At 42.7% G+C, this 24,223-nt stretch overlaps 1 protein-coding gene across 6 annotated transcripts in view; it reads right to left on the reverse strand.

Moving 5' to 3' along the window:
* The window catches only part of POU2F1 (POU class 2 homeobox 1), a 120,667-nt gene that overhangs the window by 96,149 nt on the left and 295 nt on the right, over nucleotides 1-24,223 (reverse strand). For 2 of the 6 annotated variants that reach the window (XM_090152662.1, XM_090152667.1), the window contains exon 1: nucleotides 429-608. In XM_090152662.1, coding sequence (XP_090008788.1) covers nucleotides 429-537 — 109 coding nt within the window. In that variant the 5' untranslated portion in view covers nucleotides 538-608. Of the gene's footprint in view, nucleotides 1-428; nucleotides 609-23,854; nucleotides 23,964-24,223 lie in introns of those variants that run through there. The other 4 variants (XM_090152652.1, XM_090152650.1, XM_031612617.2 and 1 more) reach the window with 3 other exon arrangements.

Below are 24,223 nucleotides of genomic sequence, written 5' to 3' on the forward strand. Positions count from 1 at the left end.
CTGTAGATTTTTCCTCCTCCTGTAACGTGTACAGCAGTCACCCTTCTACTCAGAGGCATTCTATTCTCTAAGCAACTATGCAAATTATGTATTTCCTCTCAAACTATTTCCTTCTCTTCGCTGCGCGTATCTGTTGGGCATCCTTCAGAGAACACATCCAGAAACCATGTTACCAAAACCAGTAATTGCTCTGGTATTTGGGGTTTAAAATACATCAGACTTAAGGGCTATCCCAGGCCCACAGTAAAAGCAAACAACAAAGCTCCCCACCCACACCACAACCATAAGACCCCTACATTCTCATTGTCTTTTTAAGCTTGAGACCCTTTCCCAATCAAACCAAACCATGAACTCTGGGCGTTATGAAGTCAAACCAGAACTGTAAGCAGTTAGGCAATTTTTTTTTTTTCATTCTGAAGATACTTTACCAACATTGGGTTGCTCCTCCACTTCTTCTAAGTTTCCTCTAAGATTTGTAAGTTCAAAAGTCAATAGTAAAACAGTGCCATCTGACAAGCAGTCAACAGCTACTTCCATCTTTGCAACCTTTCTCAGAAAGGAAAAATGGCTCTGAGAGAAGGAAATGCTCCCTGAGCAGCTTTTCTTAGATGGATGTTCTTACAGACCTGCTACTGGCACTGAAGAAGCAGAAGTCCACAGGGCAGCTGCTCTATCAGTGTTCCCTACGCTCAGGGCCACCAACCCAAGGTCTGTGGGCTGGAAGGCCTCCACTGTTTTGGCTTCTCCATCTGTCTGATACCAGAGACTAACTATTTAGTTAGCATTCAAAGCATAGGCCTCCTTTGTGTGAACACTGTGGGGAGGCACCAAAGAGCAGTAGATGTTCCTGAACACTGGTACCACATACAGGCAAACTGAGACACCACCAGAGACCAATTGCAAGAATCCCTTAAATAAATGGTGCATGCAAAATGATAGAATTCAGTATGTACGACAATTCTGGGAATAGGTGGAAACATAACAGAAACCACATGAATATTCACATGTTAAATGTATATAATGAGGGTGATTTAGCTCTGGTGCATGTATATTAGATGGAGAGGTTCCCATGCACCCAGTGCTGCAATAAAACCAATGTCAGCTTTCAAAACTATTGTTTAGTTTGGAGAGTTTTCTTGGTTACGGTTTTCTGTAACGCCTCTCCCATAGCAGCTGCTGCTCTTGGGAAAAGAAGTTACTGTTGGAACAGTGAAGACTGGTACATTCTGCTTATAGAAACACAGGATTAGCTAGAACTTCTGTCCTCAAAACAAGGCAAGACTTGATCCGTATGGAAGACGGTCTGTGAAGTAGCCCCAAACTCAGCCAAGGAGTTTACTTAAGCTTTCTGTATCTGATAAAACAGAAAAACAAGGAACCAGCTTCCTTATCACACACAGTCAAATCAAGCTTATAAAAACAGCTGCCTTGAGACTTATGACTCCAGTGTCATCCAGAGCTTCAGTTAAACAGTAAAAAAAAAATAAAACTATGTATTGCTTTACTGTGTGATAACACTTTTTTGGTACCAAGAGAATTATGCATCCCTGATACTTCCTTTAAAATTACAAGAGTCTGTCTAACTCTTGTCTTGACACCACACAAATTCCATGGCAACTAAAAACACTTGTTTATTTTAGAGAAGCCAGGAGACTAAAAGAAAACTAGAGTAGGGGGAAGGACTTCCCTCACGTCAGGGCTTTGCACACCATTCGTGGCCTGGTATTTAAACAAAGACTGACTCATTTCCTCTCCATTTATTCAATCTTGTCTTACTATACTGAACTGGCAAGAGTGAACATTTGACATCATCTTCAGTTTAACAGCAACTGATTAAGATATCACAGATACACGATCAGTGCTCCACAAAAGCAGCAGCTCATACCAGGCAGTACATGAATGCCACCTAAGAAGAGTGCTCTAAGTCCTTCTGACAACGGATTACCTTCTGCAGTGCACTGTTAGTGACTTACCCATCCACATATATTAAACGATTTTGGTTGATAATGAAGGATACTTTTAAAAGCATTCACTATTAATTCCTTCAAAAAAGCACACCGGTACAATAGCTTTTCTATCTGATATGTCATTTCTTTTTCAGGAGGCTGACGTAATGCAGAGTCAAAGCTTTCTTAGTAGCCATGCTTTTTATTCCTACTGGTTCTTATCCTTGAGAAGTCAAAATAAAAGATAAAAGTCATCACTGCTACATTACTACATCTGTGATCTTTAAGTGCTGTAAGTTCCAAAATAGCCAAAAGAGCTACGAAAAGCTAGCTGCATACCACAATGCAGATATGTGACAGCGATTAGACGACCAAAAAGCTGAAGAGGCAGTGCAATAAAAGCCAAATGCCGCAAAGGGTTATTGCAGCTTGAATAGCGCTCTATGAAAACTACAAAATGAATATTGAATAACAAAGACTGAGGGCTCAAAAATCTAAAAATTAAATGCAAGACATTCGCTGTTTCCTTGGCCAGAAAAGTAAAGGAACACACCTTTGTGTATGGAGCCAGACACAGTTAGAAATACCTTTTATCACTGGGACAGTGATAGGGATTACTTGAGTAATATAATTACTTAGGGCATACTAATTACTTCGTAATCAACCCTTATCTTAATGCTCTTATTTCATTTTGTCTTGCTTTGTGATGGAACCTAGCATTTCTAACTTCTGCTTGCTGTGCCAACACATCACATAGGTGCCAAAACAGTACTGCTGCTCCATTTAATACATATTTTCTATCTTATTTCTTTGCCTTCCAGTTAACAGCCTAGTATTTACCACATTGAACTGTTTTTATTTCCTAGCTCACTTACTAACAATACCCAAAACCTTTCACTCCAACTGTATTATATATATGAAATAGCTGCAGCTGAATATGTGCAAAGTAAATGCAAGTATCTGTAATGCAGCAAAGAACCAGCAACACCTCAGGGGTGGAATTTTGTTCAAGGAAAAAATCCTGCCAGCGCTTATGAAACAAACCCCCTCAAGGGACTTCACTTGAGACAAAATTATCCCTACACAACAGGAACATTAAAATTTGGTGGTGATGGCTAGATATTAAGAGCTGTGACACTCCTATAACAGGCCATGCCTCTCAGTTGCCAACTCCAAAATCAAAGCTCAGAGACCTGAAAGCCTCTGACACAGAAAGCAGAAAGACAATGCTAAGATCATTGGTTTACTATGATACTTTGAAAGGCTGAATTTTGCAGCTCCCAGCAAATTTCCAGAAGCGCACCAAATTCCTGATTTGGAAAAGAAAAGAACAACTTCTCATGACCAGTGCTGTTCTGTGGTTCTACAAAGGATTCTTTCCAGTACCTTTATTCATCCAAGTACAGGCAGATATTCTTTTGCTCATCTATCAAATTTCACCAGAATCCCAATGACCAGACATGCTGCTCTCCTTAGTCTACATGCAAAAGTGTTAACTATGAATAAGTTGAGATAGATAGACAGACCCTCTTGTTACATTTACAATGTCACTAAACTGATTTGAAATACCACGGTTGAAAATGTATTATCTTTAAGGTGAAAAGCAACCATGTACCTTGTAGTACTGATGAACTAGACCTGCTAGCTTCAGAGTGCTGAAGGATGCTGAAGCTAAATTTCACACTGACAGGCTCCCACAGAAAGCGATCAGAACTAGACAACTTCGTAAAAGGAAAATTCTTTACCTTGTGATACAATTTGCTTTTGGTTGCCATTAAATAGCACATTACGATATTTATTGTATAAGACAAAGCAGTCTTTCTCCACAATGGCAACTACTCCAACAAACTGCACAAATTCAGAAATAATATTCATTTAGGCTCCTTCACATTTCAGTATTAAGAGAAGCCTTGATACAGAGCAGCAGGCACCGAGAGGTTGATCCTCAGAAAGAAATTTCAGCAGTGCCCAATCATTTCTCAACATGTGTCCGTTCAGCTTTGTCCCAAATTAAAGTCTGCCATACTGACAAACCCCTCTAATGAGAAGAGGGCATTCTTCCAGAGTTAACTTCACATTCTTGATTTCAGAAAGGCAGGGGATGTCTCTGAATCGCTATCGAACTGAAAAGCAACCAAACTGCCTTCATCTGAAAACTCAGGAAAGGTTGTTCCCAACTACTGTTTTAAATATCAGAATGCTTCATTCCAAAGCAAAAGCACGTGAAAATTTGCTTCTACTGCAAGTTTAACTTCTGGCACTCAACTGCAGTTCTGCATCGTGCTGTCGGTTTACAATCCCAAGTTGTAATACATTTACAGACTGCCTTTTCCAACTGAGACTTAAGGGCAAAAACTTTTTTGCTAGGCTACTGTAAATACAAAACAGGCTTTTATTACTGTTAACTCAGACCACCTTCTTAACTCCTAGGACATTACAGTGAGCAGAAACAAATGTATCAGTGCTACAAGCAGTCTGACTATATGTATGTTCTTTGTGTTGAATCTCTGTAATGGAACCATGTATCCTTACCTGACCAACCCATGTCTGTCTACAAGTGACACAAGATATTAGTCAGCACCCTGTTTCAACTCTCCTTTCAAAACACTACTTACTCTCTCAGTTAAGTAGAAGACAAATTAATGCTGTTGCTCAAGTCATTAAAATACTACATTTACTAAAAATGTCCATACACACATAGTCCATCACCTGCCTTAACTGCTCAACAACTCACCATGTAAAAAATCAGACTCGTCTAACAGAAGCACCATACCCCAATATGGCAGTTAAATTAAAGAGAGCCTCATCAATACCTAGAAACATGACACAAGTACCCAGTAGTTGGAAGCACATGTTGCTTCTACCTCTTAGAGGGAAAAAAAAATGCATTTCAAGCACCAATTTAGCCCAGGTGTTCTGATCTAGCACTGCTGCTGTCCCGCCATGATCATATGTAAACAAGCCAAGGATTCATAGCTAATGAGTGAGGTCAGGAGCTAGTTGCTTCAGGTTGCGTTTTTACTCAATGATCCTTCAAGCCTGGGTGGTTAACTCTCCCAAATCCCCCAAGAAATGAGAATAAAGAAGAAGAAAATTACCAATGCTCCTAGTAGAAACATTTTCACAGAAAATAAAAAGGAGCCCACAGCAAAACATTCAAATGATCATCAAATGGGATCCGTCCCCCCTCCTGCCCACTGTCAAAAGAAAACAACCGAAATCTGGCAATACGTTTCTCACTTAAGCTTTTTATTCACGGGCTGAGGCGGAGCGCTATTGTGAAGGCACCGCTCTGTGCTAAGCGCCCCGCAGCCGCTAGGCATGGCATTATGTTTGCGTCCTATTTGCATTGCTTTCACACCCACAAAGCCAGAAATCTCACTGAAAAAATAGTTAAAACTAATAAACAACGGCAGCGTTACCAAAAATAAGTGGAGACACGGGAAAATAGGTGAGCAAAACTGAAAGGCAAAGAATCAGATTGCGACAACCGAGCCGCGCTTGCGTCACAGAGAACAAACCGCAGAGGAAAGTCAGAGGAGGAATTACATTTCTATGATAAAAATGGGGGGTTGAACGTGAGAGAAAAATGGGAGGAAAGCTGGGAAAGGTTTCATTCATACAAGCAAAAAAAAAAATCCATCTCTATTCTTTCCCTTTTGAAATGCCATAAAGAAAGAAATACTCCAGCTGTTAATTTTAAGATAGCTTTGCTTCTTTTTTCTTTTTGAAACTTGAAAAGTGATTTCAAACCAGTTCTTACAGTTTCCACCCCTCATTAGGAAATTGTGATCACACGGCTAAAAGCACTGACACCTGGATGAACTAAACTGCTTGCCAGTGTTACAGCAGGAAGAAAGGGAGAGGAGAATTCAATTGCACTGCTGAATATGAGTTCATTTATATAGAAAAAATGCGCATCTTATTGAATGAAAGCAGTATGAGAAGAAAAAGCCTCTGCAGTGGCACATCATCTTAGTATTTAAATAATCAAGTGTTCAGGATGTCTCTTTTAAATATGGAAAAGAAACACATCCAACACTGCTTCTCCAGCAAAGGTTCAGGAAATGAAAATATCAGATATCCACGTTCTTCCTACCAGTTCTGTGCATTCCCTCTCTTCTAGTGCAGGTACTGCACAAATTAAAACAAAACACCACTACCTGAGTTCAGCCGGTTGAGCTGAATAGTCTAGATTTGATCTCATTCTAGATTAAAGAACAGAACTATCATAACATACACATACCTAGTAAAACATGATGGTAACGGGAATAGCTTCAGCTTGAAAAAAATATGCCACAATCACAAAGCTCTACACGCTCAGAACTGAAATCATCCTTAGAAATCACATATGAAACCTCGTGATCCTCGCTGAGACCAATAATGTTTTCATCAGTGCTCTTTTCTCTGCAGGAAGCTCTGTGGACAACTGTTTAAAGATACCGTTTCAAGGATACTTCTCTCCAGTCTGACTAGATAATCAGGCTTATCAACCCTATCCCATAATTAATTTTTTCTGCCTACATATGAAATATACTATTTATTGTAAACAACTTTATTTTTTCCTTTGCATTCAATGCTACCTAAGAAGCCGATCGATGATAAACAGAGGCCAATGCAAACACCACAAACCTGGGCAGCCAAATGCCAACCTCTGCCTAAAATCTTGAGGTTACTCTGCTTGAACTCTGCTTTTTTTTTTTTTAATTGCATACATTAATGGCTAACAGAAAGGGAAGAAAACCTAGAGTAAGTCCACTGACTCTAAGATTCCTTCTTCACATTGTGACTTTTCTCTCAAGAAGCATTTATTCCAAAAAACACTTTGCAATTACAACAAAGCAAGCATCTCTCCATACCTGCTACATCATGAGTGAGGTTCACTCACACGCACTGTTACAGGCTGAAGCATATATATGCGGAGTATTCTTTTCCTGCTTTACGTTTCTCCTGTTTCCTTAGATTTCATGAAGACTTTTTGATAACTTGCTCCTCTGCCTTTGTGCTTCTCCCCTCACTCTTTCCTCCACCCATCGCACTGCAGCAGAAGCAAGTATGTGCGTGCATTTGGTGAGGAAGGAGAGAACTTTAAGCAAGATTTTAAGAAAAGTGCCTAAAAATATCTCCTTCCCCAAGCCTCAAAACCCAGAATTAACTAGAAAAAGCAGAAGCAAACCAACCAGCTTAATCATAAAAGCTGTGCTTAGATCACTGAAATTAATCTATCTTCACTAAAGAGGTTTGCTAAAGAAGGAACCTACACTTCCCAGCAAATGCAATGTTCTTTAAAAATTGGATCACCTAATGTTATTTAAACAGAGCTACCTGACATTGGCCATCACCCTACGTGAGGCCATTACCAGTGGTTTTCATTTGCAATTGTACTCACAGACTAACCATGGAAAGTCCACGGTGCTTGTTGTGCATGGGAATCTGGGTACACAGAGCACTGTTCTGGGCTACTTTTTGGAACAGATGTCCAGCTTCAGCACTTTAGCTATCATCTACTCCAAATGCAGTGAGAGACTCCATAGGGACATCTCAGTAGGTTTCATATTGGTTAGGAATACACTCAAAGCTCTTAAAAGTAAATACAAGCAGGTTAACTGAATTGCTTTCAGGTTTATAAAGACATCTTTGTTGAATTTTGTCCTGTTAATCACATATATATTTGCTTCTAAGGTATCATTTGTGTGTGTGTCAGTGAGCAAGGCATTTCCCAAGATTTACATTAGTTTTCTAAAGAGAAGTTCTGAACTCAGAACGCGGTTTATTCTAAGACAGTTTCCGTAAGAGTCTGGAAATCCCCAAGGGCTACATCACCATTACCTTTTCTATTTGAGTGTGATATTAGAATAGCTAGCTTCTTCAGTTTTTTGCCTTAGGGTGCACTACCTTCTACTGTGCTTTGGGCAAAAAACAAGATGCATGAGAATGCAGTACTTCAACAGCTAGCAACATATTCATTTCAATGAAATCACAACTTCATGCCAAAAGGACAGGTAGCTGATAAAGAATGTCCTTTTTCTCCAGACAAGGCACCTCGTATACAAATCTACAAACACAGTGGATGCTAAAAACAGGCATGGCAATTTCCTAAACTGATGATTCATTATCTGCAATTTAATGATTACTGCTGAAACATGTTTCATTTTATTATCAATTCATTTAATGTATTGCAAGCAAGAAGAAACAGTAACTGAGATCACCAGGAAAACATCCTCGTGAAGCATGGATGCTGGCAGCTGACAGCAATTCAAAAAGTAGAACCATGCTATCACATCTGATGATTAAACTCAAAGAACATCAAAGAACGCTCTGGCAGTAATACATGAAATGAGGAAATGTTGGTTGGCTTTTTGTTTTCCTTTTTCTTTTTTTTTTTTTTTCTGCTTTCCCAACAATGAAAAAAAGGTATTTGTATTGTCATAGCACTTCCAGCAAGTTGATATTAAAAAGGCGATTTCATGCCAATGTCGGCTGTTTAATCAGATAAAAAAGGCTTTCCTATTTCCCATTGTATAGATCAAGTTGGCTACAGGAGCCACACAGAGCTTTGAGCAGCACATTTTTCCATGAGGGCTGTATCGTTTGATCATAGCAAAGCACAAGGGCTGCTGGGTAATCTGAATGAGAGCTGAAAAAAAGTGAGCCAGGCAGCCTGCTGAGGCCAGGATAACCATGTCAGGATAACCATGTCATCCTGGCATCCCACAGCACTTCCCAAACAGCCGAGGGGTGGGGAGGACCCTTCATCTCTATGCACAAACTCATGGACGTTCTCTCAAGGTTCCCAATTAACACTGTGTTTGTCAAAACTCATCAATAGCAACTTTGAAATGTGCTTATTACAGCCAGCTTCCCTGCACTAAGGAAGATTCTCTTGATTGCCTGCACAACATCAAATTTCAAATCTTTACTGCTTTGTAAGGTCACACACCGAATTTTCAAGATAGTTCTTTGCAAAGCACGTAGCAATTTATGAAGCCAATAAATGCCTCTGAAGACAGGATTTGTTATGAGAGCACTGGGCACTTCTGAAGGGGCATCTGTGCTGTTGCTCACAGCTTTCCCCGGCAGACTGGAGGCAGCAGAGGAACTGTGGGTAAGGTCACCTACTATTCAGAACCATGACAGACGGACATGTTGATAGGTTAATAGGTCAGCTGGGACCCCAAGCAGGACCAAGTTTAGAAACTCATCTTTCTACCAAGCATAGTCCCTGAAACAACTCCCTGATATCTGCAGCCTTCTAACCTTTCCATGGTGGCAAGCAGCCCCTCAATCAACACTTTGTTTTCTTTTGTTAGCTCCTCTTTCATACATCCCAACTCTGACCCAGATTTCTCTCTGGGCTGCGAAGCAGGTAAAGTAACCAAAATGAGCATGTTAGCCCTTCACACCCAAATTCCTTCAGAGCTGCAGCCAAAAGTACCAGATCACCACCAGTAGCCCTAGCCTCTGAACAATCCAATTTAAACCACTCTTAGCTGCTGAGTCATGAAATGCAAGCTAATTACCCATCCATACTTCCACCAACATTACCACTCTCATGGAATACCAGCACTAGTACTAACTTACAAGATTGCTTATACAAAGTCTAGAACCTAAGCATGCAGAATTTGGTACTAATATATTAGGTCATTTTCATGCTGTATTTTCAATTAAAAATCAACAGCACAGAAATGAAGCTATTCCGATCAGTTTGCTTATTTTCTGGGTCCCAGAATATAATTGGTCCTCATAAAGGAATTAAGAGTGGAATAAACAATACTGAGAGCTTCTGTTGTTTCATTTCATTATTTAAAAAAAAAAAAAAGGCTGGGGGGTGAGTCTTCCTTCCCCATCATGACGCTCATCATCCCATTCTCCTAAATGTGAAGTCTGAAACAGCAGCATCCTTTCTGATCTATATACTGCAGATAGGTCATAAACCTGCCTGTTCATAAAAGACAATATGGGCACTCGCACTGTAAAACTGATTTTCGCTTTTTCCATTCCAAGCTTCCATTCTTTTTCACAAGTAAGGTGATCATTTTCCTCAAGCGTTCTAGAAACCTGCCTATGTTCCCCCCTCACATGAGGGGAATTTTCACTGCTGAGGCACCTGCAGTCCAGAGCTTTAGATTCCAAGTATATTCAGCCTGATAATAACTGCCACAGCGCTGTTTCTAAATGTAACACTAGCTCAGGCAAACACTGCTGGGAACTGAATGATCTAATCTCCATGTGACTGAAAAGTTGGGGTTTTCAGTTAGCAATTTTTCATGTATTGTTATGCCAGTTTGTCATTAAGAAAGCTCTATTCCTCCCAATAGCTTAGTGTTTAGAAATGAACTGAAAAAATCTAACAGCTAAATTACAAAGTGCTATGCTGAGAAGCACATAGACCTCAGTACCAAAAGATTCAGCAATCAAATTGTATCAGTACTCTCAAATTAATAAAACAAGCATTACATGCAGATAAACCATCTGCATTTTTAGGAAAAAAATAAAGCAACATACAGAGATTTTAATTCAAGCTATCTTGGCAATAACACGTTTATACTGATTAAAGAAAATACTAAGCACAACTGTTACCAGCATAAACCAGCACATTTTCAAGTAGGTAATGGGAACAATAGCACCTACAACAGCATTTTGCAGTCATCTCTGCATTAGAAGCTTATTACAACATCTCAATCACATTTGTAACTCCGGCTGCAGCATGCCAGAATTCAACTTCCACGATAAGCTCATCAGAAATGACAAGCTACACAACGTTGTTTTTTTTTCTCGCCTACAGAGACAACTGCAACTTTAATTTTCCAGATGTTTTTCATCTTCCTCGCAGGCTGCCTGCGACATTCTCCCATTTGCTGGTGGATGATTTCAAGTCTCCATCTTTCTTCAGAGGAAGAAAAATGTGAAGAGGTCATTTAATTCTAACCTCCGATAAATGGATGGATGCTCAATACAATTTAATGCAAATGATAACCGCAGTACTAAGCCACAAGAAGAAATCCACACATGCTACGTTTTCTCTTTCTGTAGGTGTGCTGAAAGCCTTTCTAACAACAACAAACTTCGGTCCTACAAGTACCTTTCCTAAAAGAAACCACCTTTGTTGAACCGAAGCAAAAGGTGAACAACCTTTCTCTTGCTGATGCAAGGTGCTAAAAAAAATACTGGCATGCCACTTAAACATACTTTGTGCTACTTAGTGATAACATAAGAAGTCTGACGGCCCAGAAGTCTGAGGCAACCTCCGAGTTAAGCCATTAAGCCAGCATTAAACATACACTTGGTTGTGCCAACAAACTAAAAGCACCTCAGTTAAGCTCGATGTTTTTAATCACATTTTATTGGAGGCTAAATTTGGAAATCCTATCACTTCACAAACATGGGAAAAATGCTAAATACTTCTCTTCGACTATCAGAATGCAGCAGAGGACGCCGCACTGAACGCAGCCAGCACTGCTACCTGTGAAATGAAATGGAGGTGCACAACCCAGCGACAAATGGAAGTGCTCAAGGAGCAGAAACAGCTGACCATTTCCAAAGGCTGATGGGCAGGAAGTTTCCTGGTACAACCTGCAGGTCAACAGACCCTTAAATGAGAGCAGGAAAACATTTCGCCTGCTTCAGGAAAGAATAGGACAAAGAAAGGCAAGCCAGAATTGAACAAATTCTTCTGGGAGAAGACGTAACAGATCACTACTACGCTCCCATTTTCAGTTTTAGAAGTACAAGCATTTCTCTCAGCTAGCTACAAAAGCATTTTCCTCTCCATTCACAACGCATCAGAATGCTTTTGGGGCTAACACAGCTAAAAAGGTCAAGATAAAGACCTTTAGTAATATCCCAGGTTTGGGGGGTGAATTGATAGTAAGCAGCCATTAGGTTTAATTTGAGAGATCTGGAACACATTAGTTGCTGTTACTGAATAAATAAGCCCCAGGATCACACAGAGATGCTTATCACCGCGCCAGTGCTGAGGAAAGCTGAGAATAGAGTAGACTGCAGTGAAGTCACTGCCCTGAATTCGTGACATCATAATTGTTTCCATGGCAACTGGCTCGTCTCAAGCACCGGCCCTGCCTCTGCCGCAGAGCCAAGGCGCACCTGTGCCGCCACAAAAGAAACCTCCCTATCCACACACACCTATTCAGCAGCACGGGAAATAAGATATTACGGGAAGCAAATTGCCTTTCAATGCCTCGTTTTGTCCATCTGGTTTGCGACTTGTTTAAACGCTCAGGCACACAGAAAGAGGCCTGGTGAAGTATACATGTGATGAAAAGGGCCTAATTGAAAAAGTGATGTTTTTCTTCCACAGAAATGCTAATTTTTTCAGTACAGAGTAATTTTTCTATTTGTACTTTCCACTCTCTGTGCATACATCTGCAGCCATATACAACAAACCTACGCTCCAATAGGAAACACGGGGCAAGAACTCCCAGGACAACAAACAAACATTCATTTTCTAAGCCGGGCAGCCAGTGCATGTGGGACTGTCACACAGCAGAACACAGCCAGCATGCTGAGAGCCCAGCCCTCCTTTTGTTTAAGGGCCGCCCCAGCAGGGCCTTCCAGCACGGGTGCTTGTTTCCAGTGCTCACTAAATGCAGTGCAGGGACCTGCAGGGCTCTGAGAGCAGCCACCAAGCAGTCTGCTCGGAAATCAAACATCATCCTTTTCCTCTAAGCTGGCCTTTCTCGAGGGTGCTCCCCAGAGTTTTCATATCACATAGTAATCCCACGTCAAATGTTGCACAGTTCAACCTTGAAGAGTTGATGAGCACCAAAGCAATCATTTCCAAACAAATTTTAACAAGTAAATACATTTCACTATGTGGTGTGATCTATTTGCTACCCCAGGGGTTCTTAAAAACAATCTCTAAAGACCAGAACGAAGAACACTTCCACACAACCATATGCTCTGAGTCAATCTGTCTACAGAGTTCCAGTATGCACTGGTCATGAGCTTTTAAGAAAACATCCTTGTTATCAATTAAACCTCATTTCTATCCTGGTTTCATACCACGGTCAGACACTTTATTGCTATCCACAGCACTGATTACAGCAAAGGCAAAGGACACAAGTACTGAAGCAGTCTGCCTGTCCAGCACCCACATTTTATAAAGCTAGTCACAACAAACAACTACACACAAAGCTGACACTGCCAACGAGGTGAGGAGTTTAGATACAGGTAATTAGTAGACAGCTGCATCCACAACATTTGTCTCCCATGTTCTCCTAATATTAATACACATAACCATGAATGACAGAGTCACAAAAATCCCTAACCAACCTGTCACAGAATTAAGCCTGTTCAAGAAACAACTGCCCACAGCAGCCTACATATTACAAGAAAACTGTTAAGCATACCAAGCTATTCCCTGCTAATGAAAGGCATGTTCATTTCTCTACCTTCCAAGTGTTTGTTTTTCTAAAGCCTTAGGGACAGATGCTGCCTTTGGTGATTATTACTTGTGTATACAGGCATATAGCCTAATACACAAAACACAGTCAATACAACTCAGAAAACTGAAAGCAGCAAGCTGATAAAACCTCAAGCAAGTCATGCCAGAAATGCAGTCAGATTTCTCAACTTCTCTATAACAATTCCAAGCTTCTTTAAGTGTCTGTATTATACGCTCCACAGATGCATCTGTGATGAGAATATATGACAAATGACACTTCCTCCCTCATTCGTAAATAGAGCATTTCTAGCTCAGACCCACACCACGTGAAATCAGGACTTCAATAAATAATGGAGATACTGCTCTGCCTGCAGTTAATTTTGCATTTAGAGAGACTGACAGATTAACCGATCCCTTAAGCAACTAAAAACTAATGCTTCTTCTCTGAGAGCACACAGAAAATGACAGATTGTCTCAAGACTTTGGAAAGAGTTTTTCAGGCAACTTTGAAGTGATCTTGCTGAATGAGGCTTATCCCAACAACAGTCCTTCTGTTAATCCTAACCTCGTATGTTAATACTACACATGGAGAATGAGAGGACAGAACTGCTGGCACACCTTTGTATGCAGTATTTTTAATTCATATTATTAATCAATACTATTAAAGGAGCAACAATTGAATTTTTTTTTCCTAAGATCTTTAGAGATGCCCAAAACACTTGCAAACCTGACTTATAGACCACACAGTGCAGAAACACTGCCTGTTCCTCCTATCCCCCCACAAACCAAGGTGAGAAACTCTGTCTTTATTCAAACTACCACATAGCAAATCCTTCCTACTGCTGAAGAGTTCATTACCCAAAAATCACAGAAAGCTGAAGTTAAAAAGTACTTAAATTCAATGCTATATCCTTTAAATGTAGCCGTTAGCTTAAAAATAGCTAGTTTGCTAGAGACACTATTAAAAATGTGTTGCAAGACCTTCCTGGATCCATTTTCAATTTTAACTATGTCGAGAATGATATTAACGAAGTACTTTTTCCAACACAAGCATGGTTCAGTCACATTCTCAGGAAGTTTTATGACACTGGGTTTTAGTCAGTCCCCAGCATGTTTTGAACACATCCCTGCACTGCCACAGAAGGGAACCATATAAGGTGCAATGTGATGAAACTAGGTTACCAAACAAATTAAAATGTATCATGATAAAAAGCGATTTTACCTCTTGGAACTCTGAAGGGAGATTATTCTTTACAACGCCACTGCTTCCTGCTGCAATGAGAAAAGCACAGCAGCCTCCCAGTAAAGAAATTTCAGACTTATGCAGATTTCTGCAGTCTGTGTCTGTAGGATACTTCTGGAAGACACTCCAGACCCTCACAAAGTTGAGAATCTACTCAGCAGTGGATTCTTTGTATGCTGTTCTCTGCAGTAACAGAGGCTGAAATTTTAAAACATGAACCCCTCCCATCTTCCCTTTATCTTCACAAGGTAAGACAGCAAAAGGAGCCTCCAATTCTCCAGTTTCCATACAAGCAAACAGTAGGAAAGACATAAGAGCAACACCCAGATTGCTCTACAGAGCTGTATATGTTCAGGGCATGCAGAGAACATCATCTTTCCAGAACTCTTACGGTGCTGATGAGCAGTTCAGGGTAGGAAAAGAACCACCTATGAAACCTAAAATGAACTGAGAGATAAGTGGGAAGTCTATTCTCTTATTGTTTGAAAGAAGGAAAAGATCAAAAATCACCATACTGGCTCACACGCAAGATACACCTGACCCTCCTCCAACAGCAGACTCCTGATGTAAAACCAGGGTAAACACAGGGACAGTGCCTTTGGTTATGTTCCCAAAAATATAAGGATGTTCTTCTCTGTGCTCGCCTGAGCTGGATGTGAAGAACAACGTGCAGAGTGTTTAGACCCTCCTTGTGCTACCTTGCACAGGCAAACTAATATGTAAGCGGCAGAGGCTCAGATATCTGTTTTCTAGTTTACGCTTCCATCTGACATCTCCTCTTCTGACAATTTGCATAAAAATCTCTACAACTGCTGCTACTTCTGTATTGTTTTCTAGCACAATGCTTGGCTAAGTTTGATAGAAAGTGGTGCAGCCAGGCTTCTTCCTTAATTTGGCTCATCCAGCCTAAGCAAAGAGCATCTATGCCTGCAGGAGAAGCTGGATAAAGGTTAGTGATGCTGTGAGAGTCAAGCAACTTGCCACGTTAAGACACAGCCACTCATTTGAAGTAAGGACCTGCTCGACTATAGACTAAGAACATACACAGAAGAAATCCTCAACTGTTCTGAAAAGTATTTCCAAGTTCCCAAGCTTAATCAGTTTTGTTGTCGTAAGATCTCTAAAGCTAACGATACTCTAACTGAAATTGAACAGCAAGTAAAGACAACTTTACAACATTTTTTTTTTTTTTTAAGGGAACTGACTAGTACTGGACAAACTCACAATTTACACTGTAAGTTCAGATCAACACATTTAATAAAAAAGAATGACTGGACAGCCACATATTTCTAACACTGATAAGAGACATCCTCATTCAGACTCAAAGCTGCCAGCAGGTTACTCCTCCCTTTGCTCTCCCCACCTCCAGTTTCTCCATGCAATGCTACCCAATTTCTGCCAGAAGCTAGGGCAGTTTTACATAGCCTTTATCAGAACAGACAATAATCCAGAAAGTGACAGCCCAATACTCTCCCTGCTTATGTTCCCACTTCTTTTTGGCAGCAACCCACTCTTAAATTGGATTAAGTGTAACATGAACTGTACCCTCAGGTACGATGACAAAGCAACTCAGACGATCCCTCACTCATAGATTTCAATCAGAATTATCTGGGCTACTCCAGGCAGCTAAGACTACAGTCTTCACTAACCCTGCTAATTTTAACCCGAATGGATTAGACAACACTCATGTGGGCAGACCTAACAGATGCAAGGGAACAGCAAACTTCAACAGTCAGAAGCAATGATGTCTCTACTGCTACAATTAGAGCCAGAAGAATCCATTCACAGCCCAAGCTTTCCAACATTTCCCAAAGGGTGTGCACACATGCACTGTAGGACAGAGTGGGAAACACTGGTAGAGGCTGGCAGGGAGTTAGACAGCATTTTCTGGCATTTCCATCTCTCTGCAGTCTTCGAAATAATCAAGTTCCAATACCAATTTAAACCTTCAGCAGAAAACTCAAACAGGAGCGATAACCTTCTGTACTAAAGATCAGCAGGTAAGAAGCAGAATTATGGAAAAACAGAAAGGCATCTTTGCAGCAGAATTCCTGAAAGAAACTTAAAGCACATTTTTCATTCAGTAGATCATATTAACTAATACATAAATGAGTGATTCATCAGATGTCTGATTCATTTTTACCTTTATTCACTGTATACTCCTCCCCCTGGGCTATATCCAAGCAGTATAAAGCTACAACCCCACACTGGTATGGTCAGGCACAAATTACTAAGTCACATGGCATTTTTCAAATAAAACTGAATCATCAGAAGGACAAAGAGAACAAACAGCAAAGGAGCTCACTGCAAAAAGGATGGCAGCTTTCTAACAGCCCTTAAGCTCTAAAGAAGAGGAAAAGAGTAACAAGCTACATCTCCATCCCCATGCAACAGGTTTTTGTGCATATATTTTAAGTGTTCTGTAGTATTTGCAGTTTAAGTAATTCAGCTGTTTGTAGCTTTCTTTTCTAAAATTTCACGCTATGTCATACAGAGCCGTTTTTATAAAGACTGCTAATATGCTACTTCATTTTTGTACAGCCAAAGCTGATCTCTGGGAAGAGGGAAAGAAAAAGAGGAATGCTGAAAAAAAAAAAGGTTTAGTTGTCACAATGACACAGTTTATAGAAGATGCATTTTTTTCAAACCTATCATGTTAAAAGGCTGATACAGGGATGGATATCAGACAAATTTAGCAAAAGGAACAGTGTTTGTAACCTCCTAGTTTTGACACTACGCCCTTTGGAGCCACAGTCTCTCTCATTGTAGGCAACTCTGAAACAATGGGAACCACCTACAGGCCTTATTCAATTTTTTATTTAAGAGTCTCTATCACAGCAGCCATTAATGCAGTCATACCTGTGACAACATATACCAAGGCCAATTGTCAGCATCTGCTGGTTCCTAAGCTACTCATTTGCTGAAGTGCAGTTTCATCACCAATAACCTCTGTACCAGCCTGTTGCTAGCATAGGAGGCCCAGCACCGTGCCCATGGCCACACATTCCCATCACTTCCCTTGAGCTACCACCATCTGAGACCAAGTTGAGCCCACCAACTGTGGTTGCGCAGTGCTTCACAACACTCAAAGGTGAAGCTATACAATGCAACTAAGCAAACTAAAATACTTGCTGCTCCCAAGAAGAGGAAACTTGACTCTTCTTCCTTCTTCCCCCTACTCAGTTTTATCCTCTCTCTCATGCTGTCCTTAATGGAACTGAAGGCTTTTGTTGAGCCAACTTCAATTCACAAACTTGCAATCTAAAATTGCAAGTCAGGCTAGTTAATCCACCTGGTTAGCAAGCTAATCTACAGCATCCCAGAAATCAGTAGGTGGTAGAACTGGTGCCAAGCAAGTGGTATGATCACACAGACAAGAGCATGACACCCCATTTTATAAAGGCACACAGCAACAGGACAAGTGGAAATGGTTTCAAACAGGAAGAGGGTAGATTGAGACTGCGTATTAGCAAGAAGTTCTTTACTGTGAGAGTTGTGAGACACTGGAACAGGTTGGCCAGCGAGGCTGTGGATGCCCCCTCCCTGGAGGTGTTCAAGGCCACGCAGGATGTGGATTTGAGCAACCTGGTCTAGTGGGAGGTGTCACTGCCTATAGCAGGGGCTTGGAACTATGTGGTCATAAAGGTCCCTTCAAACCCAAACCAGTCTATGATTTCCACCAACAGGAATGCCATCAGATAGAATGGAACTAGGAGAAGACTTGAGTCAACCAACATATGCGCTTCTTGTCCCCTTCCTCCATTGGTGCTGCTATTTGTCTAACCACATCGCAAGCCAGTTCAGAGAGCTAAACCAACAAAAAACTTATTTTTAGCAAGGCGTGTTTTCTGCCAACTTAATTCCCCAGACAAGCTCAGCAAAGGAATCAGGCGAGCATCTGCACAAGTGTGGGGAAGGGGACAGGAACACACAGGGGGAGGAGGCCAGACTCAGACTGATTTAAATTGCCACTGAAGTGCATACCCTACAGCAGATTCACATCACGCCGTAGTTAGAACTGACAGTAATCTGTGCCTTTACAACAGGAGGCCTCCAACACTGATGAGAGTACACGAACATGTCAGCACCGAAACATCCTAAGCAAAGCATAACCTGGACACAAGCTTGTACAATTACATGCAGAAGCAGAAGAGGTGCAGTATTATTCTCAGAAATGCTATGAAACATTAGCTAATTATTCCCCCAGCAACACTTCAGTGAAAACATTCTCTATCATTCCCATTATACGGATTTAGCCAAAACTGCAAAGCAAGCAAAACTGGTGACAAAGTCAAGATTGGAACCCAGTAAATCCTCTACTCCAAACCACCACTTCATCACTCAAGTGTGCTGCTTATTAACCCTAAACTAGTCCAATTAGCCAGTAGTAGTCCATTAAAAACAAAACCTTTGCAAACACCTTGTAATGCATTAAAGAGGTCATAATTTCTAATACAGTTATGCTAACAAAAACAGATATTTGCTATCTGGTTGTGAAATAAGAAGCTAGGGAAAGGAATAACACTGACATTTTAAGTAATTATTTCTTCCAGGGAGAAGAATAAGTGTGCATGAAGCAGCATGAGGGTCAACTCATACAAGAAATTTAACCCAAAGAACAATAGAAAGGAAAATGTGCGTGTTTGCAATAGTTTCAAGTAAATAGTTTCAAGTAAAACATGAGCAATTACTCAATATATGCTAGCCAAGAACTAGCATCTTTCCTTAAATGTATCAGTTCTCCCACACTCGCTCCAGCAAAACCCACATTTTAACTTGCTTTGTATTGCAGCGCAGCACAAAAGGGAAAGGGGTGGGAAAATTTGTCAACAGAGAAGCAAATCTCTGCAGCAGCAAGCAGCACTGTAAGCCTACCCAGCAACATGACATGGTCTCTCATTCACATCCCAGCACAAGCACCCAAACCAAGCACGCCGCATTTGGGACGCTCCAGTCATACTTAATTTTGTTCAACCCTTTTAAAAATAACTTTGTCATGGAGATTGAAGATGGGTCATGAAACACAGGCATTTGCCAGGACCGTCACTGAATCTCTCAAGATAAATATAATAAAAGCGTAAGTGTAAGCAGCTACCTAATTGTCAACTGTATAAATTATCAATATCAAGATTGCTGTTTTATGAGCAACAACAGTTTGACGGGAATGGAAAGCATTGCTGGGAAAAAATAACTGGCGAGATATGCACGTTAAACATGTTGCAATCAGACTGAAGTCCTGGACTCCAAGAGAGCCAAAATTTGATGAAAGCAAATGAATAAATTATGGCATAGCACAAACAACTACTGCAATTTTATCCAGAGAATCAAGAGAGAAAACAAATGTGTCTCTGGAAGAGACAAATGCTATTTATTTAATAGAAAAAAAAAAAGCAGGATGGCAGATCAATCAAACAAAAGCATTCTTGACAGGAGGGACAAAACATATACCTCAAAATTCTTTGCATCTTTGCATATTTGAACATAATGAAAACAGCCAAAAGGTGCCGCATTGAATACGGATTTACCACTTGAACTTTGACAACGATTATTTAGGTGACAATGACAGTCAAGATCTCATTTTTCAGGGTATTATTAGGATTGACCAGAAGTAGGAACAACACAGCCTAAGAGACTTCTAACAGAGAATCTGTCGGTGCTTCACAGATTTAAAAGACAGATGGAGCTGAAGGTTACCTCACTGATTCCGTCAACTGAGGCAGCTCCACATCTCATCATCACTGCATCCAGAAGCTATTCACATTCAGCATCAGGAAGTCAGTGTAACACTTACTTGCTTGAATTATTACTGTGGGCTAATCTTTGAGAAATTGTTAGTGACAGCAAATCTGAGATTTTTTCCTCTTAAGATGACAGGGTGGGAAGCTCAGGTTCTCTCCGTTTCCTTTGAGGAAGGGAGGAATAACCCCCAGCTCCTATAGTTGATAGTGTTACCATACTGACATACATCTTCCCAATTCTGGTCTTCACGGGTAATAACACAGGCAAATCTTTCATCCAACCAGATGCTGGACTGAAAGTTTTGGTCAATTTGAGAGGGGTTATGGGTGGGAAGGGGTTCGGGGGGGGGGGAGAGGGGGGAGCAAGGCAGTGCCATCTTGATAACTGAGCAAAGGCAACCAGACTGTACAACAGGGAGGATAAGCCTTCTTGATTCTGTCCCTGAGAACAGCTGTTCAGAAGACAGCAAAATACCAGAACATAACCCTCTTGCAATAGTTCGGAAGCACCAGAACAGCAGTGCAACCACTCACCCTCACTGCAGCCAGGCAGTCCATGAGGAAGGAAAAAAAAAATCATTTCTTTTATTCTCTCACCACTGGAGACAGAATCTGACACCCATCGGTAGTAAAGTACAGAAGTCCTTGCTCAGGACTGAGAAATAATAGCCCAGCATTAGTCCTAGCACCTTCCAAAAAGCAAAGACGAGGCCAGGGTTTCAGAAAGGAGACTTCCCGCTCACACACTGCCGCAGGCTTCATTGCCAAAGACATTTCTATCTGCATCAAACTGGATATTCCAGTACAATTTTGAGCTGCAACACGGACTCACGATATGTTTGAGAGAAATGCATTTCTACTTTGTCATGTAAATAACTGAATACAGAGCCACAAACCCCAGTGCAGCCATAAGGCTGCACAAGGCCACTGTCCAGTGTTCCGTTCTATAAAAATTACTAAAACGTCAGGGACAAAGAAATTTTGTTTGCAAGACGCAATGTACATTTTTATCATCCCGGATAAAATATCTACAGTCTCAGCAGTGGTTAAATTGCTGCTATAAAGGAAATTGTCCTCAGATAAATGGTTTCCCTATGAGAAGGTTTCAGTGCTACACCTCACCCCAGGTCAATAAATCAAATTAACTGCACCTTGTCCTCTGGCCAATGACATCATCGGCTTGACCACATCTCGCGAAGCGAGTGCAAAAACATATGCTATTTAAGGCATGAAATCATATTACGGCTTTTTGTCCAGCCAGCCCCGGTGCTGTTGGGCTGTGAAACAGTCAGTCACCTCAACAGTCTCATTACCGCTTCCACTGATTCTTTTTTTTTTCCCTCTAGTATTCAAGGCCTGTCTTCACCAAGGGTGAAGCAAAAAGGATAAATAACCCAAGCCGTTATTTTTGTAAACCCAAACGCTTTTCATTAGCTTCAGCGTAGTATTTGGAGAGAAATTAAATTTAGAAGCCAACTGCAAAACAGACTGACCGCACTTGCATAGGAACTCTCTTCTCACAGCGTTTCAGAGATGTTTACATGCTAATGGGTGCAGTTACTGGGAAGAGCCCTGCTGCTAGGTCCTTTTCTCCACGGGCTGAAAACAATGGTCACTAATGAAAACCTGGACAGCTTTATCAAGACCCGTGCCTGCATACATGAATTTTTTTTTTAAAGTTGCCGCCTCTTTCTAATAAAGCAGTCCATTTGTTTTCTTTCTAAGTAGCCTCATATCTGGTTTAACGCCGAATTACTGCAGACAATTTAAGAGGATTAATTTCAATTTCCACTCGGTGGTCTTACGCCACAATCGCTGCAAACTTATCTTCCTTCCTAGGCCCTGCGCTGCCTAGTGGCATCTTTTTTTCTTGAAAGCCAAATCTAAATGGGAAAAGAAAAAACCCACAGCCAACCAGAATAGTCAGATACAAGCAACGACAAAAGCATCTGACACACAGCACCGCTAAACTGCATCCACACCAAGCAAAAAGAAAGCGAATAAGATTATCCTCAATGTATTCAATACTGTTTGTGTTCAGAGGGAGGAGGAGAGCTGTTTGGATTTTGAGTGTGCCTTCAGCAGCTCTCCCAGTGCCAGGAAACGTAAATTAGGAGCAACTCTCCTTTAAGGAAAAGAAGCAAGGACAAAGGGACCAAAAATGCCCAAGCCTCTGCAAAGCAAATATGAAAGGCACAGCTTTACAGTCCTGAGTTGCTATAAATTAAAAATAAGCTCCTTATTTAAAAGACATGAGTGTTTGAGAATCTACGAGCAGATCTGATGCTGCTCAGGCCCCAGGAGGGTTTTGTTTTTGCTGGCAGGGGTGGAGTGGAGGTTGGGGGGGGGATAAGGGGGGAGGGGGTCATTTTGGTTATTAGTAAATAAATCAAGCAGCAGAGTGAGGCCTAGGCGCTGCCAGAGCAGCCAGGGCCCAGCTCCCCCTCCTCTCCTCACACCGCCTGGGTTTGATCTCGGGGCCCTGTGGGTTGCCAAGAAATTTTAAAAAAAGCGAGAGAGAGCGAGAAAGAAGAATCACATTGAACCACAAAAGCACATGGGGCGAATGTAAAATATAAACACGGCGTTGGGCTCTGAGTGGCTGTTATTAAAGGTCTGAATTACTAAACATGAGAGGCGGGGAAAGCCGGGCGGCCATTTCAATAATATAAACCTCCCCGAATTAGACATTATTCAAATGAGAGGGAGAAGGGAGAGGAGGGGGAGCGGGAGCCGGGCCCGCACCCCGCGCTGCCGGCACCGCGCTGAGCCCCCCGCACGGGGCCAGGTGAAGGGGCGGCGGGGCCGTACCCGGGGGGCTGCCCTGCTGGGGGCGGGGGGGTGGGGGGGGCAAAGGCGGAGGGGGAAGAAGGGGAAACTCCGCGCACCCCCCAGCCCAGAAGAGCGCTGACCCCCACACCTCGCGGGAACGGAGGGGGGGGGCTTTATAGATAAAGCCACGCCGCGCTCCCGCCCTCCCTCCTCTTCCCCCTCCCTCCCGGAGGCCATCCGCACCCATCCACCCCGTGCCCGCGGGCTCTGGGGGAAATAACCCCGGCTGGGAGCCGTGGGGAGGGGGGGGGGAGGGTGGGCAGCAGAACGCCAGCCCTTCTCCCACCGCCGGCCCCACGGAGCGGCTCTCTCCCCGGCTCCCCCCCCCCGCCCCGCTACCTCCCCCCGGCCCCGCAGCCCCCCCGGCCGCCAACACGCAGAGCCCCCCCTCTCCCGGCTCTTCTCACCCCCCCCCCGGACCCCGCCGCCCCCCGGCGCTGCCCCGGCTGCGGGCGGCCGCGAGTGCGGCCCCGCGCGAAGAAGCGGGCGGGCGGGTGAGGGAGGGAGCGCGCGTGTATGTGTGTCCCCGCACGGGGAGGCTGCCTGCCTGCTTCCCCCCCCCGCTCCCTCCTGCGCCGTTAATTATAATAATCCTGAGTACTAATAAATTATGCTAAGCGGGGCGGGCGGGCGGCGGGGGGGCCGCGTGTGCGAGTATGAATATGAATATGTAAAATGCAGTAATGATTACCTGCCGCTGCCGCCACCGCCGCCGCCGAACTCTCATCTTGACTCGCTGCTCCTCCGTCCGCCATTTTGAATATTTTAACCAAAATCGGCCGCCCGATAAACCCTCCCCCGCTCCCGGCCCCCCCTCCCGCCCCTCCCCCCGCCGCGCGACCCCTCCCCCCCCCCGCGTCCCCACCGCGCAGCCGCCAACGAACGGCGCCGCGGCCTCGCTCTGCGCCTGCGCGGGCCTCGCGCCGCGCTCGCGCTCCCCCCCCCCCCCGCCTTCCCATCGGCGCCGTCGCGCAGGCGCGGGGGGCGCCGCCTCGCACGCGCGCCCCCCACACACAGCACCGCGGGCCGCGGCGCGCAGGCGCGGGGCTGCGATCTCTTC

This window comes from Phasianus colchicus, chromosome 1 (genome assembly GCF_987193195.1).
Source record: "Phasianus colchicus chromosome 1, bPhaCol1.hap1.1, whole genome shotgun sequence".
Lineage (NCBI taxonomy): Eukaryota > Metazoa > Chordata > Aves > Galliformes > Phasianidae > Phasianus > Phasianus colchicus.